Source organism: Dendrobates tinctorius, unplaced genomic scaffold (assembly GCF_039654945.1).
Source record: "Dendrobates tinctorius isolate UK_male_01 unplaced genomic scaffold, ASM3965494v1 ptg000016l, whole genome shotgun sequence".
Classification (NCBI taxonomy): domain Eukaryota; kingdom Metazoa; phylum Chordata; class Amphibia; order Anura; family Dendrobatidae; genus Dendrobates; species Dendrobates tinctorius.
The window spans coordinates 78746091-78761223 of NW_027361684.1; the positions used below are offsets into that span (position 1 = coordinate 78746091).

The following is a 15133-nucleotide window of genomic DNA, read 5'->3' on the forward strand; positions in this document are numbered from 1 at the left end:
AGGATATATTCGTATATCCCACCGATGCCACCAATTTGTCATGTACCCGCTTCTCAGCACGTGACTTGGGGTTGCACCTGCAAGGGTTAATCTATCTCCTCTCACTCAGTCCAGCATTCAACCTCTGTTCTACTCTGCAGTGGGAGCATAAATCACACCCTGACACAGACCACGTACCCCACTTCATACACGCTGCCACCACTCACCGAACACACGTGTGATGAGTCCTGGAAATACTACTGATCCTGTCTGCCAATCACTAGGGGCGCACACTCTAAGGCTATGGATTCTTTAGAGCAACAAGGTTCAGATTTATTAAAGTTTTAAGGTTTAATATAAAATGTACAGTGCTTACAATAAAAAGGATATAAAAATGGAAATGGTGACATAGAAATATGCAAAAAAGTGATAAAATAAAAGTGAGAAAACTTACACAAATATCAAACTTTGCAGTCTGGTATTCTGTCCCCGAGGAAGTGGGGAATATGAAATGGAGCACAACAGTTTGTGACTGGACCATGGTTATTTTACCAATGAATACATTGTTTTCCTTTGAACACTATTTGTGTGACCTTTCTCATAGATTGATAGTGTCAGACTGCAATTGGCCTCTCTCCATCAAAAGAGCTGGAAGGTGTGAAATGTTACCACTGTGTGGTTCTCAGTAAAGCCTCCTGGTGAGATTGGAGACGGGAGACTGCCTTCTCAGGATAACATGAGGTCATGACCTGTGTGGAGAGCTGCAGTCTAAGGACGGATGTTAATTTATTGCTTGTCATACATGCATACGTATACATATTTCACTACTTGAGGCATTGTGATAAGCTATTGGTCTATAATGCGCCCATTTACTGTTCTTGTCCAGGGGCCCTCCTCTGTCTGTGCCCTTTCCTGCACTTGGGCATTATATTTTGACAGGTGAGGTATCAGTACAAAATGATTGATAAGTAGTGTTGAGCGATACCATCCGATATCGTGAAATATCGGATCGGATTGGATCGGACCGATACCCAAAAAGTATCGGGTATCGCCGATTCCGATACCGGAAACCCATGCAAGTCAATGGGGCACAAATATAAGAATGAAAATAAACCCTTTCTTTCCTTGCACATCCAGTTCGGGAGGGGGGAAGAATGTGGGCGGTGCGTGGGTGGACACTGTGCGTGTCTGTGTGTGTGGGCGGGGTTTGTACGGGCCTCTCGGGGGTCTGTGCGGGCCTGCCGGGGGTCTGTGCGGGCTGCCGGGGGTCTGTGCGGGGCTGCTGGGGGTCTGTGCGGGCCTACCGGGGGTCTGTGCGGGCCTACCGGGGGTCTGTGCGGGCCTACCGGGGGTCTGTGCAGGCCTGCCGGGGGTTATATGTTTGCAGGCATCGTCGGATGGGACTACAAGTCCCATCGGGCTATGCCTGCTACAATGACAGTGATTGACACATTAGCCAATGATGGAACAGTGGCAGTCCCATCATCCGGCTAATGTGTTGAATGTAAAAAAAAACAAAAAAAAAATACTACATACATACTACATACATACTATATACATACTACATATATACAACATTCATACAACATACATACATACCACATACATACAACATTCATACATACATACATACTACATACATACTTCATATATACTACATTCATACATCATACATACATACTACATACTACATTCATACAACATACATACATACTACATACATACATACTACATATATACAACATACATACTACATACTACATACATACTTCATATATACTACATTCATACAACATACATACATACTACATATATACTACATTCATACAACATACATACATACCACATACATACTACATATATACTACATTCATACAACATACATACATACTACATACATACTTCATATATACTACATTCATACAACATACATACATACTACATTCATACAACATACATACTACATACATACTACATATATACTACATCCATACAACATACATGCTACATATATACTACATTCATACAACATACATACATAGTACATACTACATACATACTACATAAATACAACATACATAAAACATGCTACAGACATATAACATACATACTACATGTATACTACATACATACAACATGCTACAGACATACAACATACATACTGCATACATGCTACATACAATACATTCATACATTCATACAATACATACATATAGACATACAGTACATATAACATAGAGTACATACTCACCATCACTTGTCACTTTGATCCCCCAAGCCAGTGTCATCTGTAAAAAAGATTAAAATAACAAACAACCGATATGCTCCCTGATCCGCAGAAATCCACGAGTGTCCCACGACGATCTCCCATGGAGAACAGCAGCATCAGCTGATGCGACCGCTCTCTAGGGGCCCCAGGAATACAATGATGGGAGGTAGGTATCCTTCCGCACTGTATTCCTCCGCCACTGTAAAAAAATAGTCCCTAGTCTCACTTTTGGCATTGCTGTGTGAGAAAGTTCCCACGCAGCTTTTGCCATAAAGTGAGACCAGTGAACTATAGTTACATTCCAGTGATGCACTGCAGGAGATCGTCATGGGACACTCGTGGATTTCTGCAGATCAGGGAGTATATCGGTTGTTTGTTATTTTAATATTTTTTACAGTGAGATGACACTGGCTTCGGGGATCAAAGTGACAAGTGATGGTGAGTATGTACTGTATGTTATATGTACTGTATGTCTATATGTATGTATTGTATGAATGTATTGTATGTAGTATGTATGTTGTATGTATGTTGTATGTATGTTGTATGTATGTAGTATATATGTAGTATGTATGTATTATGTAGTATGTATGTATGCTATATGAATTTAGTATATGTGCAGTATGTATGTAGTATGTATGGTTTTTTCTTTTACATTCAACACATTAGCCGGATGATGGGACTACTACTGTCCCATCATTGGCTAATGTGTCAATCACTGTCATTGTAGCAGGCATAGCCCGATGGGACTTGTAGTCCCATCGGACGATGCCTGCACACACACACACAACCCCCGGCAGGCCCGCACAGACCCCCGGCAGCCCGCACAGACCCCCGGCAGGCCCGTACAGACCCCAGGCAGGCTCGTACAGACCCCCAGCAGCCCGCACAGACCCCCGGCAGGCCCGCACAGACCCCCGGCAGGCCCGCACAGACCACGCATCATGATGACATCATTTCAGCAGCCAATCACAGCCATGCCATTAGCTAACATGGCTAACACAACTGGCTCATTGCATTATGGGAACTTCCGATTCCGGTATTCGATATTGTAAAAATATCGGTACTCGGTATCGGAATTCCGATACAGCGAATATCGGCCAATACCCGATATTTGCAGTATCGGAATGGAGTCAACACTATTGATAATTCATTACACAAAATGTCCCATTTTGCCTTATGATCAGTCATGCATCTATTTCCCATTCCCAGCAGGTCTTACAGTGTTGGGGTGATTTAAAAGGAATCTGTTACCAGATTTTTGCTACCCAATCTGAGAGCAGCATGCTGTAGGAAAAGAGACCCTGATTCCAGCAAGGTGTCACTTACTGAGATGCTTTCTGAAGTTCTGATAAAAACACTTTCAACTGCTGCAGATCTATGAGTTCTATGAATGCTGAGCCCTGTATAACCCACTGACACCACTGATTGGCAGCTTTCTGTGTGCACCTGTACGAAGGCAGAAAGCTGGCAGTCAGTGGCGGGGACGGGATTATACAGAGCCCATGAATATGGAGGACTATTTAGCAGCTGGTTTACTTATCCACTAATGATAATCCCCTGTTGATAAAACAAGGACTTTATCAAAACCACAGCAAGCAGCCAGGTAAGTGGCACATCACTGGAATCAGGGTCTGTGTTCCTACATAATATTATTCTCACATTAGGTGACAAAAACCTGGTGACAGATTCCTTTAATCAATGTCAACCATAGGAGAATCTCACAACTTGACCAATTGGGGAAATTCAAGGTCTACTGTTCTGTCACATTGTTCTTTGGTGCCAAACATTGCCATGGACAACCATTGGATCCATCCTAATAGAAGAAGGGGTTTATATGTTAATAATATGACAGTCATTGTATAGATTCTCTCTCCTTCTGCTCCTACATAACAGCGATCCAGTCTGTAGGTCTAAGGTCAGACACACTTTAGATCTCATAGAGATGAACACGTGCTCTGGTTCTGTTCCATATTGAGGCTCCATTCACCTGTAATCCAGGGGGAGCGTACTGTAGCAGATGTTTATTTATCTGTACGATATGGATGTATCCTCCTAGAGGAACATGTAAATCATCGATGAAACTTTCCTATGATTCACTCGACCTGTCTGGCAGGAGTCTATGGCTCACTACGAGGAAGGTTATTTAAGTTAAGCAGCTTCTGGAGCAGAATAGAGCTGCACTTGAACAGTTTGGCGCTTTACAAATGGCCACAAGCAAATGGCTGGAGGGAGAATGTCAGCCCGTATTTCACATCATGTCACTTGGAAGTTTAGTCACAATACTGACCACAGACAACAATTGTGCGCTGAAACCCCTAACACAGCTGTATTGTCAGCACGCTGCATTGTAAAGTCCGGCTCCAATTTCATTTCTTCCTTCTGACAGTCATTCAGAGGAGATGTGCTGCCTTCAGAAACCCACAGACCCCTCATCACATCACACTAAATGTTATCTTTACATAAACATTATACAGCTTAGCAATATTCTTAAACAGTAGGAATAGGAAAAAAAATATGTAGATCTACTAAGGTATAATTTTATGTTTTAGGCTATTTATTCAGTCATATATCACAATATCACATAAATACTGCGTTTTATTCCGCTGCATTTTTTTTGTGCAGAAAATCTGCTGGTATTAAAGGGGTTGTCCACTGCTATAGCACTACCTCAATTTGTATGATTCCCCATGTTAAAATAACAATAATTAGGCCATGTACACACGCTGCGGTTTTGCTGCGGTTTTGGCCCTGCAGAACTGCAGCAGTTCCGCAGACATGGTACTTTACCATGTTAGCCTATGGGTTTTCAAAACCGCAGTGCTCACGCTGCGGTTTTTTACCTGCGGAAAAGCTACGTTTTTTTTTCTGCAGCATGTCAATTGTTTCTGCGGATTCTGCTGCGGTTTGCCACCTATTCCATTGTCCAGGTGGCAAACCGCAGGGCAAAACCACAGGCCAAACCGCAGCAAAACTGCAGGTCACTTTACCTGCGGTTTTACCTGCGGTTCCGCAGGAAAAACCCGCAGGTGAATCTGCAGTGTGTGCACATACCCTTATACTGGGGTACCAAGGGCCGGACCCTCATTCACAAATTTACCTATATAATAATAAACTGGATAGTTTGGTTAATGAGTGCTGAGATGCTGATTTTTTTTCTGTAATGATTGAGTCAAGTGAATTATTGCTAAAGTACTGCCCATATAAGAGGATTGGGGGCCCACCGGGTGATTGCCCTGTTACCCTATGGGCCAGTCCGAGCCTGCTTATACTCACCTCCGGTGTCAATGCCATTCCGGCACTTTCTCTTCTGGCGATTTCTTAGCAGTGGGACTTCAAACGAACCCTGCGAATCATCCTCTTCCTCCACATGTACGTGATATATCCAAAAGCAGCGAGAGTGACGTCACAGTGTTACTTGAACACAGGGATGACTCTGCTGGAACAGCTCCGTCTCGGCTCAAGGTTATACTATGGGGCAGAGCACATCTGCAATTATTTTCTCTTGCTTTTACTAGTGGGTCACGCCCTCGATCCTTGTTCACATTCACGTCACTTGGAAAGTGAAAAGGTTTTAAATACTAGAGTAGGACTGTCCCACAAGGGTTGCCGTGACGTGGCGGGATGGTTTGTACATTATTTTGATCAAAATTTTGTTTAATAAATACCATTATTATTATTATTATTACCTTTATGCATTATTTGCAGTTTATTTTTTACTTTTTATTTGTGTTTTTTGCTTTTTGTTTTCTCTAATTAGTTTCTCATGTCAATTCAGAATGAGAGAACAATCGCAGCATGCGATAAATCGGATTATGCACACGCATACAAGTCTAGGGATGCATGCGAAACAGCGGAATGCATTCAGATGACATCCAAATGCAGTCCGATGCACGCGCACAGAGACAGTAAAGAAGATGGAGAATTTAAGTTCACCTTGTTTTCTGCACCTGTGCTGCGGATCACACTCAGATGACACTTGGCTAAAACTCTGATCAGAGCTTGAGCTGACTTTCATTAGAATGATCGTCCCGATTCTCTTGCATGTGAGCGAAATCTTAGTGTTGTTATTTGAATAGCGGGAAACATATGCATTAAGAAGGGGTTGTCCGAGTAGTGAACAACCATTTTAATGGTTAAAGCAAAGGTGAAGTGATTTTGTAAATTCTCATGCCCACTGTGCTGTTGAACTGTACGTTTTTTGGTGCATTTTTTTTTCTCTCAAACGCCTTCTATGGGGAGCCTGTAAGAAATACAGATGTGTTTTTAAGGGCAGAATCAAAGCTTTTCTGCACTTAAAAATCTGCATTATAAACTTGGCTTCATATCGGCGCTAAATATGCATCAAACAAAGGGGAAAATGCATTAAAAAAACGGCAGCACAGATGCAATAATAAAAGATGACTGTAATTAGATATTTTGGTATGGATATCTGCAGAAAACATGTCCATAAAAAGGAGCAAAAAAAAAAATGCAGCATTTATGTTACATGTGAATGCAGCCCAAAGAGTACAAACAGGGAAAACGAAAATATTAACCATCTGGAAACCACCCACTGCCTTTTAACTGTAGAGGGCGTAGGACCCTACTCTGCAGATATGTGTTTTGACTTTGCTGCTTTCTACACACCTGCAATCTAGCTTCATCGAATATAATACTATTTATCATACACTTAAAAAAGACTTTTAGTCACATCATTGTAATAAAAAAGTTAAAACTGTGAAAATTTTAAGACAAAAATGAAAAAAAATGCATGGCTGGTCATTGAAGTTTGTTCAGACCCTGGTCATTAGGGAGTTGAGAATGTAATAATCTCTGATTCTGGTCTGAAATGGTGGTGTGGTGGAAAATTATACTAGTATCACACAGTGAAAGAAGCAACCCAAATCACGTTTTGGGTCATTCCAGATTAAAGGAACAATCCTGGAAATATTAATGGTTTTGGTTATAACCGACATCTGTGATACCACCAGAAAACATATTTACATGGATGTTTTTGTTGTGGTTCCTCCTCATTTAGGTGAATATTTCATACATTCCTATTCTCCAACATTGTACCTCTGGCTGCTGTAGTAAAACCATCCCAAAGTATCTAGAACACTATTAGGACCTAGCCTCCAGTCTGTGTTCTTCAGTCACAGCGCCCTCTTCTGTTCATATAATACTCTCTCGCTTCAGTATTGGACTGTTTTTAAATGAAGCCATAATATTATGGAGTAAAGTCATTCTAGTCAGTACCTGGCTGCAAAATCTATAATAAATTTTTACATTAGCTCATCGGATAGGACAAGTTTCCATTTTAATCATAAGCTGGCAATGTTATTGGTCCAATCCATGAATAATTGGGCTTTTTTCCACCTTCTATGCCATTTGCCCACCATTGATACCAATGACAATGATATTCTCTTCACAAAAAGAAAGCCTAAAAATAGATATTTGAGGTATGACCCCAGTTACGCCAAATGTTTCACTTAGGATTTAGAAAGATGAGATAGAGCTTTTTTCTAAAGTTCTCACACTTATGCTATAATCACACATGCTGTGTCGCGGTTAGAGTTGAGCGACTTTGGTCGGATCGGGTTTCATGAAACAAAATTTGAGTCGGATGAAACTGGTCCGACTAGGGCAAAAAAAGTTGGAGTTTTGTCAGAAACCCGACCCCAATGCAAGTCAATGGGGAATAAAAGTCGGCATTGAGCGGATGACATTCATCCACTCAATGCCGACTTATATTCCCCATTGACTTGCATTGGGGTCGGGTTTTGGACGAAACTCCGACTTTTTTTGCCCTAGTCGGACCAGTTTCTTCCGACTCAAATTTTGTTTCATGAAACCCGATCCGACCAAAGTCGCTCAACTCTAGTCGCGGTCAATGATGCATGGTCCAATCATGCTCCTCCAAACCTGGACTCAACAGCCTCATACACAAATAAGGCTAGTTTCACATTTGCGTTTAAGGCCGCAGCGACGGCCTGTGCACGGTCGCCACTAAGCCCCGCCCCCTGCTGCGCCTCCTCCAGTAGCTCCGCCTACGGGCGCATGATGCTGCATGCGTCCCCTATCTTTAGCACTGGGGACGCAGGCCGTGCGCAAGTATGCGTTTGGCGGCGCATGCGTCCTTTTGACGCTGCGCCACCAAGTGCCAAACGCAACCTGTTGCAATTTGGTGCGGTCGGCGCAGCATCAAAAGGACGCATGTGCTGCCAAGCGCATACCTGCGCACGGCCTGCGTCCCCAGTGCTAAAGATAGGGGACGCAGGACGCATACAGCGTCATGCGCCCATAGGTGGAGCTACCGGAGGAGGCGCGGCAGGGGGCGGGGCTTAGCGGCGGCCATGCGCAGGCCGTCGCTGCGGCCTTAAACACAAATGTGAAACTACCCTAAGAGACTGTTGGGCTCGAGCCACAAGACTTGTGGCCAGTCTGTGTATCATGGTCCATACTCAGACCGTGATTCGTGTATGTGTGAGTCTAGCCTTAAAGCGGTTGTCCAATAAATAACATATATGACATTTCCACAGGAGATAAATGTATGATGGCCTTGGGTGCAACTTCTGGAACCCAGACAAAACATCAGAACTGGGGTCCCAATGCCCCACATGTGACTGAGACGTTAGTGATCACTAACTGGTCATTAACCATCTATTAACTATAGACTGTTGAAGAGTCATCTGGTCACTCACAACATATTGATGACCTATCCATGGAATAGATGATCAATATCAAATCGGTATGGGCCTGACACCCGGCACCCCATGATCAAATCTTATTTCCTTTAGCGGTGATGGATGTAAACACTTTTAATCGAGCAGCAAAGGAGTAACCTGCACTGCAGTACACAGCAGTGTTTACTACACAGTGAATGGTGTCCACATCCAGTGGCCACCACAGTAAAGGGCCTGTCACACTAAGTGATATCGCTAGCAATATCACTATAACTTGTGACGTTATAGCGATATTGCTAGCGATATCGCTGTGTCTGATACTTACCTACGACCCGCTCCCCCGCTGGTTATCGCTGATCATGTGAGAACGTCCTGGACTGTTTCTCGTCGTCAGCTTCCTGCGGCTCTTCCTGTGGAGAGACGAGCGACGAGCGTGGACGCGGGCGGGAGGACGTCAGGATCGCCTAGTGTGACAGGTAAGTAGCGACCCCCGACCCCTGCGATGTCGCTGGTGAGATCTGCCTGTGTGGCAGCTCACTAGCGACCACTTAGCGATGCACCAGGGATCCTGACCGCGTCATATCGCTGGTCGGGATCGCTGGTGCATCGCTAAGTGTGACAGCTGATCAGTGCAGTGGGTTTGGGGAGGTCATTAATATAATGTCACCAAACAATCCGTTTAATGAAGAAGAGGTCACACATGCTCAATGTTCATGGGCTCCCTGTTCTTGTGATCAGCAGGTGTATCAGCATTTGAACCCACAGCGATCAAACATTCAGCACCCATCTGAAGGATAGGTGATAAATACTGTTTATTGGTAACTCCATTAACAGCTTATGCTCAGAATAACTCCGGGATCACACTACCGTGTGTGATGTGAGAAACTTGCACGAGTCTCTCGCATCAACACCCGGCGCTGCCGCCAGCACTCAGGACCGGAGCTGCGGCTGCATAGAAATACATGCAGCCGCAGCTCCAGTTTTGAGTGCTGGCGGCAGCGCCGGGTGTTGATGCGAGAGACTCGTGCAAGTTTCTCACATCACACACGGTAGTGTGATCCTGGCCTAAGAAAAAAGATCAAGAAAAAATAAAATTTTTAATTTAAAAAATCTATTTTACATTTCATGATGTTGTCATGAGTAACTTCCAGCTATTCTGTGTGAAGAACATCATATGTCCAATACCCACTTTCTGCATTCCTATGTTTAGCATAAGGGCTCATTCATGCGTCCGATTTTTCCACGTAAGAGAAAAATGGACCAATTATTCTGATCAGACTTTGCTCAGACTGTGGTCCGAGTGTCATCCATGGAGAAATGTGAAAAAAAATGTCCACCTTCTCCTTTCTGACAGTCAGTGAAAATTGGACCGCATTGGGATGCCATCCAAATGTGGTCCGTTTTTTTCACGGAACTACTTCCTTCCATTGCAGCTTTTGATCTGACCCTCAGATCAAAATCAGACGTGTCTCCAAGATATTCCGCGGACCTCTTGGTTCATGAAAAATCCCAGAGATGTGAATGGCCACATAGACTATCATATGTAGTAGCGCTATTCGTGACAAGCATGGATAGCGCTCATATGAGGAAAAGCGGACGTCTGAATGAGCCCTAAAGGTCAGGGTGTGAAAATGGGAAATGTCGGAAATTGACCCAATCACTAACCCTAAGCATAGCCTATTATAAAGTCACATCATTAGTGGAAGGAATAATCTGTATGATTTTATACTCATTATTTCCGCCTCCTAATTGGAGCTGCTGTTGACAACCTCCTCAGTGTGACCCGACCATATAGCTCCAGAAAAACAAGCGATTCACACATTTCTTTCGACAAGCCTCAGCAGCTACAGATTTGCAACTTTTTCTTAAATCACAAAAACTCCTACACAAATGGCAAACATGAAGACGTGAGGTAAATAGAAAGTCGTCTCCTGGGCCAAGAAACACATGGGGATAATTGGGAGCCCTCAGACTAAGTGAAATGCCCTGCGTCTTGTCTAGTATTTCAGAGAAATACCTCAGCGCACGGAATATTTTTTTGAATGTCATCTCGGCTGACAGAAAAATCTGCGCTCTCCGTCGCACTTATTAAAAAACAATGTTTATGGTGTGTGGTTCAAGACGCTTTACCCCACAGCAGGCCAAGATATATCCCAAGCTTGTCGGAATAAATGCATCACACATGTACCTCGCTGGTCTCCGATTCGCAGCTATTGCCCTCTAAAGGTCGACTAATAATTATGTGGATTTCATAGGTTAATAGGTGAGCAGAGATTTTTTTTCAACGAAAATGGTGCTTTTTAGATGTAAGTCAATGCTGGCTTATCTGTGAGGAGCCTGAGGCTGAAAGCGAAGCATGGGGTAAACATATCATGTCTGAAGTCATCCCTCTCAGCATTTATTACTTCAGCATGCTGTGACGGCGGACCCTCCGAGGTGGCGTTTGTCACCGTAATACCCAACAGGTGCCACTCACTTCCACATCATAATGGCCAGACTGAAGCAGACGGAAGACACGCTCAGCACCAAAGAAACAAACTCTCAGAAACTCCAGTAAAGTCTATGGCCAGCGAGGGCTTTTTTTAAAAAAAAAAAAAATTAGGTAAATTTACAGAATTTTCATAATTTTTTACTCTCACTGAAAACAGCCCACAGTGCCCAAAGCTGATGTTAGAAACACTAATTTTGCAGACAGATATGAATGTAGTGTTAGGAGACTGGTGTAACCCAAGCACCTTATGGCACAAGTACAATTCAGCTTGTTGTGACATCAAGGAAGACAGGAAAAGCCAGAGATGTAGCAGAGCTGAACTTGTCACTCCATTGCTTGGAAGCAGAGAATGATCTGTGCATTACAATAGCTCATTAAGATAAGATTGTGACTAAATATGAAGGGATGTTATGTGTGTCAGTGACAAAGTCAGCACAGCTACATCTGTAGCTCACATTTATATCAGCTTAAAAGCATCACGGATTATCAGATCTAGGCTCACCCAAGCATAATTGGTGGATATCAACAACTTCTTGTCACTGTAAATCACCTGCACTCATGGTCACTATATTATGGCAAATATTAGCATCATTTCTGCATTTTCCAATCATTATCAAGTTCTGATCCATTCATAGCAGGTTAATCAAGGCCAGTGTCCTGCAAGCATCATTGTGTACAGTAATGGCATAGTTTAGACTAGTTAGCTGTAATGACGTTACATGAAAACGCTGCTGAGCATGTCATACAGCAAGGTTGCGTCACTCAGATGCAGCAGCGCTGAGTTTGTCAGATGGAGGTAACTGCATCACCTTTTCAATGCTCTTACATAGGACTGCAGGCAGAGCTACCGTATTAACAATGCACGTGACACAGTCAACACTTCTACATCTATGTATTTTATCTATCTATATGTTGATATGTATGACAGCTTGTAATATATATATATATATATATATAAATAAATTAGCATAGTGCAAACTCTCAATCGTACTAATATATGTGTATATCTATTAGTATGATATATCTCATAAACAACCACATTTATGGCATGAAACGGCATGCAAGATATTCTCTCACCACCAGAGACTAACACATGTAGTATGCAGATGTAGCAGAGCAAAGTTTGTCATTTGATACAACTTATCATACTGTGACAATGCCACGAAGGGAACTTTACATAGGACTGCAGCTACACCCACCACAGCTATCATGAGGCTTGTGAGCTGCAGCCCCAGTTACATGTCAATTTCAGCTCTGCTACATCTGTGATTGAAGAAAGCTCATTACAGGTTGACTTTGACCCTCCAGCACTGGGAGATGAGTATCTCTGTGGCACTACATGCTGCTGCATCTGCACAGCACACAAAGCAGCGCACCCACTGTGGAGTCAGCCAGGCTCACACTGTACCTGGAAGTGTTTGAAGAAGGCAGAGATGCGAGTGATGTGCAGGCTCAGGCACCTGGATGTGCATCTTGCTCTGTACACACTCATTGTGGAGAAGGACTCATCCTGCTTGCGAGATGGAGAAGCTGACTTAGTGTCAGGGAAGCTGCCCCACAGCAACATAATCCAGAGGAGCAGGGTGATGGAACAGCCGAGATCCTTCATCGTGTACAAGAGATCAATCAAGGGAAGAGGCTAGTGGAGCTTCCCTGTGCTGAGCACTCAGTGGGAAGGGGATAGAGGCACAAACTAAAAAAGAAAAGTTCAATCATTCAACTCTATTTGGTGTGAGCCTCCCCACTCCTCCTCCTCCTGCTGTTGCTTCTCACCACTCCTCTCCCAACAGCTGCACCTCCTCAGGGTGGTACTGGGCTGACAGCACCCAGGCTTATTGGCTGGGGTGGGGAGATGAGTGACAGCAGCTCGGCTCCTGAAAAGAGGACGATTGAATGAGACATGCGACAAAAAGTGAAAAGATGCTGAGGTTATTCTGTTCTACATGAAAGGAAAGGGAGGAAGAATAGTCACGGACGAATACTCCGGACCAAAAAGGACTGCGTATGGGCGAAACAGCTAATGGCACCGCTGTAGGAAGAAGTCCCTATAGACGCCACATGAGAGGAGAAATAAAAAAAAAAGTCTCCAGCTTCTCCATTCTGACAGCGAAAATCAATTGTCACCCCAGTATGCTTCCGATTTTTGCATTGCTTATTCGGAGCGAACCCTCGGATTAACCTCTTTACCCCCGAGGGTGGTTTGCACATTCATGACCGGGCCAATTTTTACAATTCTGACCACTGTCCCTTTATGAGGTAATAACTCTGGAACGCTTGCATGGATCACCGGTGATTCTGACATTTTTTTCTCGTGACCTATTGTACTTCATGACAGCGGAAAAAATTTCTTTAATATGACTTGCGTTTATTTGTGAAAAAAAAATAGAAATTCGGCAAACATTTTCAAAATTTTGCAATTTTCCAACATTGAATTTTCATGCCCTGAAATCACACAGATATTTCACACCAAATACTTAATAAATAACATTTCCCACATGTTTACTTTACATCAGCACAGTTTTGGAACCAATTTTTTTTTTTTGTTAGGAAGTTATGGTTAAAAGTTGAATAGTGATTTCTCATTTTCACAACACCATTTTTTTAAGGACCACATCACTTTTGAAGTCACTTTGAGGGGTCTAGATGATTGAAAATACTCAAAAGTGACACCATTCTAAAACTGCACCCCTTAAGGTAACATAGTAACATAGTTATTAAGGTTGAAGGGAGACTTTAAGTCCATCTAGTTCAACCCATATCCTATCCTAACTTGCCCTAACATGTTGATCCTGAGGAAGGCAAAAAAAACCCATGTGGCAAACAGTAAGCTTCACATTGGGGAAAAAAATTCCTTCCCGACTCCACATACGGCAATCAGACTAGCTCCCTGGATCAACGCAACACTAAGGAGACTAGTGTATATACCCTGTAATATTATACTTTTCAAGAAAGGCATCCAGTCCCTTCTTATATTTTAGTAGTGAATCATTCATTACAACATCATATGGCAGAGAGTTCCATAGTCTCACTCCTCTTACAGTAAAGAATCCGCGTCTGTGAGTATGCTTAAACCTTCTTTCCTCCAGACGTAGAGGATGCCCCCTTGTCCCCGTCACAGGTCTAAGAGTAAAAAGATCATTAGAAAGGTTTTTGTACTGTCCCCGCATATATTTATACATTGTAATAAGATCACCCCTGACCCTTCGATTTTCCAAACTAAATAACCCCATGTGTAATAACCTGTCTTGGCATTGCAGACTCCCCAGTTCCCTAAAAACCTTGGTCGCTCTTCTCTGCACCCGCTCCAGTTCAGCTGTGTCTTTCTTATACACCGGAGACCAGAAGTGTATGCAGTATTCTAAGTGTGGTCGCACTAGTGACTTATATAGAGGTAAAATTATGTTTGCCTCTTTTACTGCTTCCCATTATTTTATTTGCCTTTGCAGCAGCTGCCTGACACTGGCCACAAAATGTGAGTCTGTCGTCCACCCATACACCCAGGTCTTTTTCAGTGACAGTATGCCCAGTGTTCTACAATTAAGCACATAATTATACATCTTGTTCGTTCTACCCAAGTGCATGACCTTACGTTTATCCCCATTAAAGCTCATTTGCCATTTATCAGCCCAAGCTTCTAGTTTACATAAATCCTCCTGTAATATAAAATTGTCCTCCTCTGTATTGATTACCCTGCAGAGTTTAGTGTCATCTGCAAATATTGAAATTCTACTC

General features: G+C 43.0%; 1 protein-coding gene across 1 annotated transcript in view; it reads right to left on the reverse strand.

Annotated features, from left to right (window-relative positions):
* Positions 1–13164, reverse strand: part of ANOS1 (anosmin 1) — a 309454-nt gene extending 296290 nt beyond the window's left edge. Inside the window, exon 1 of the mRNA XM_073565978.1 lies at positions 12810–13164. Within this exon, the coding sequence (XP_073422079.1) occupies positions 12810–13010 (201 nt within the window). The 5' untranslated portion in view covers positions 13011–13164. The remainder of the gene's footprint in view (positions 1–12809) is intronic.
* Between the last annotated feature and the right edge of the window lie 1969 nt (positions 13165–15133).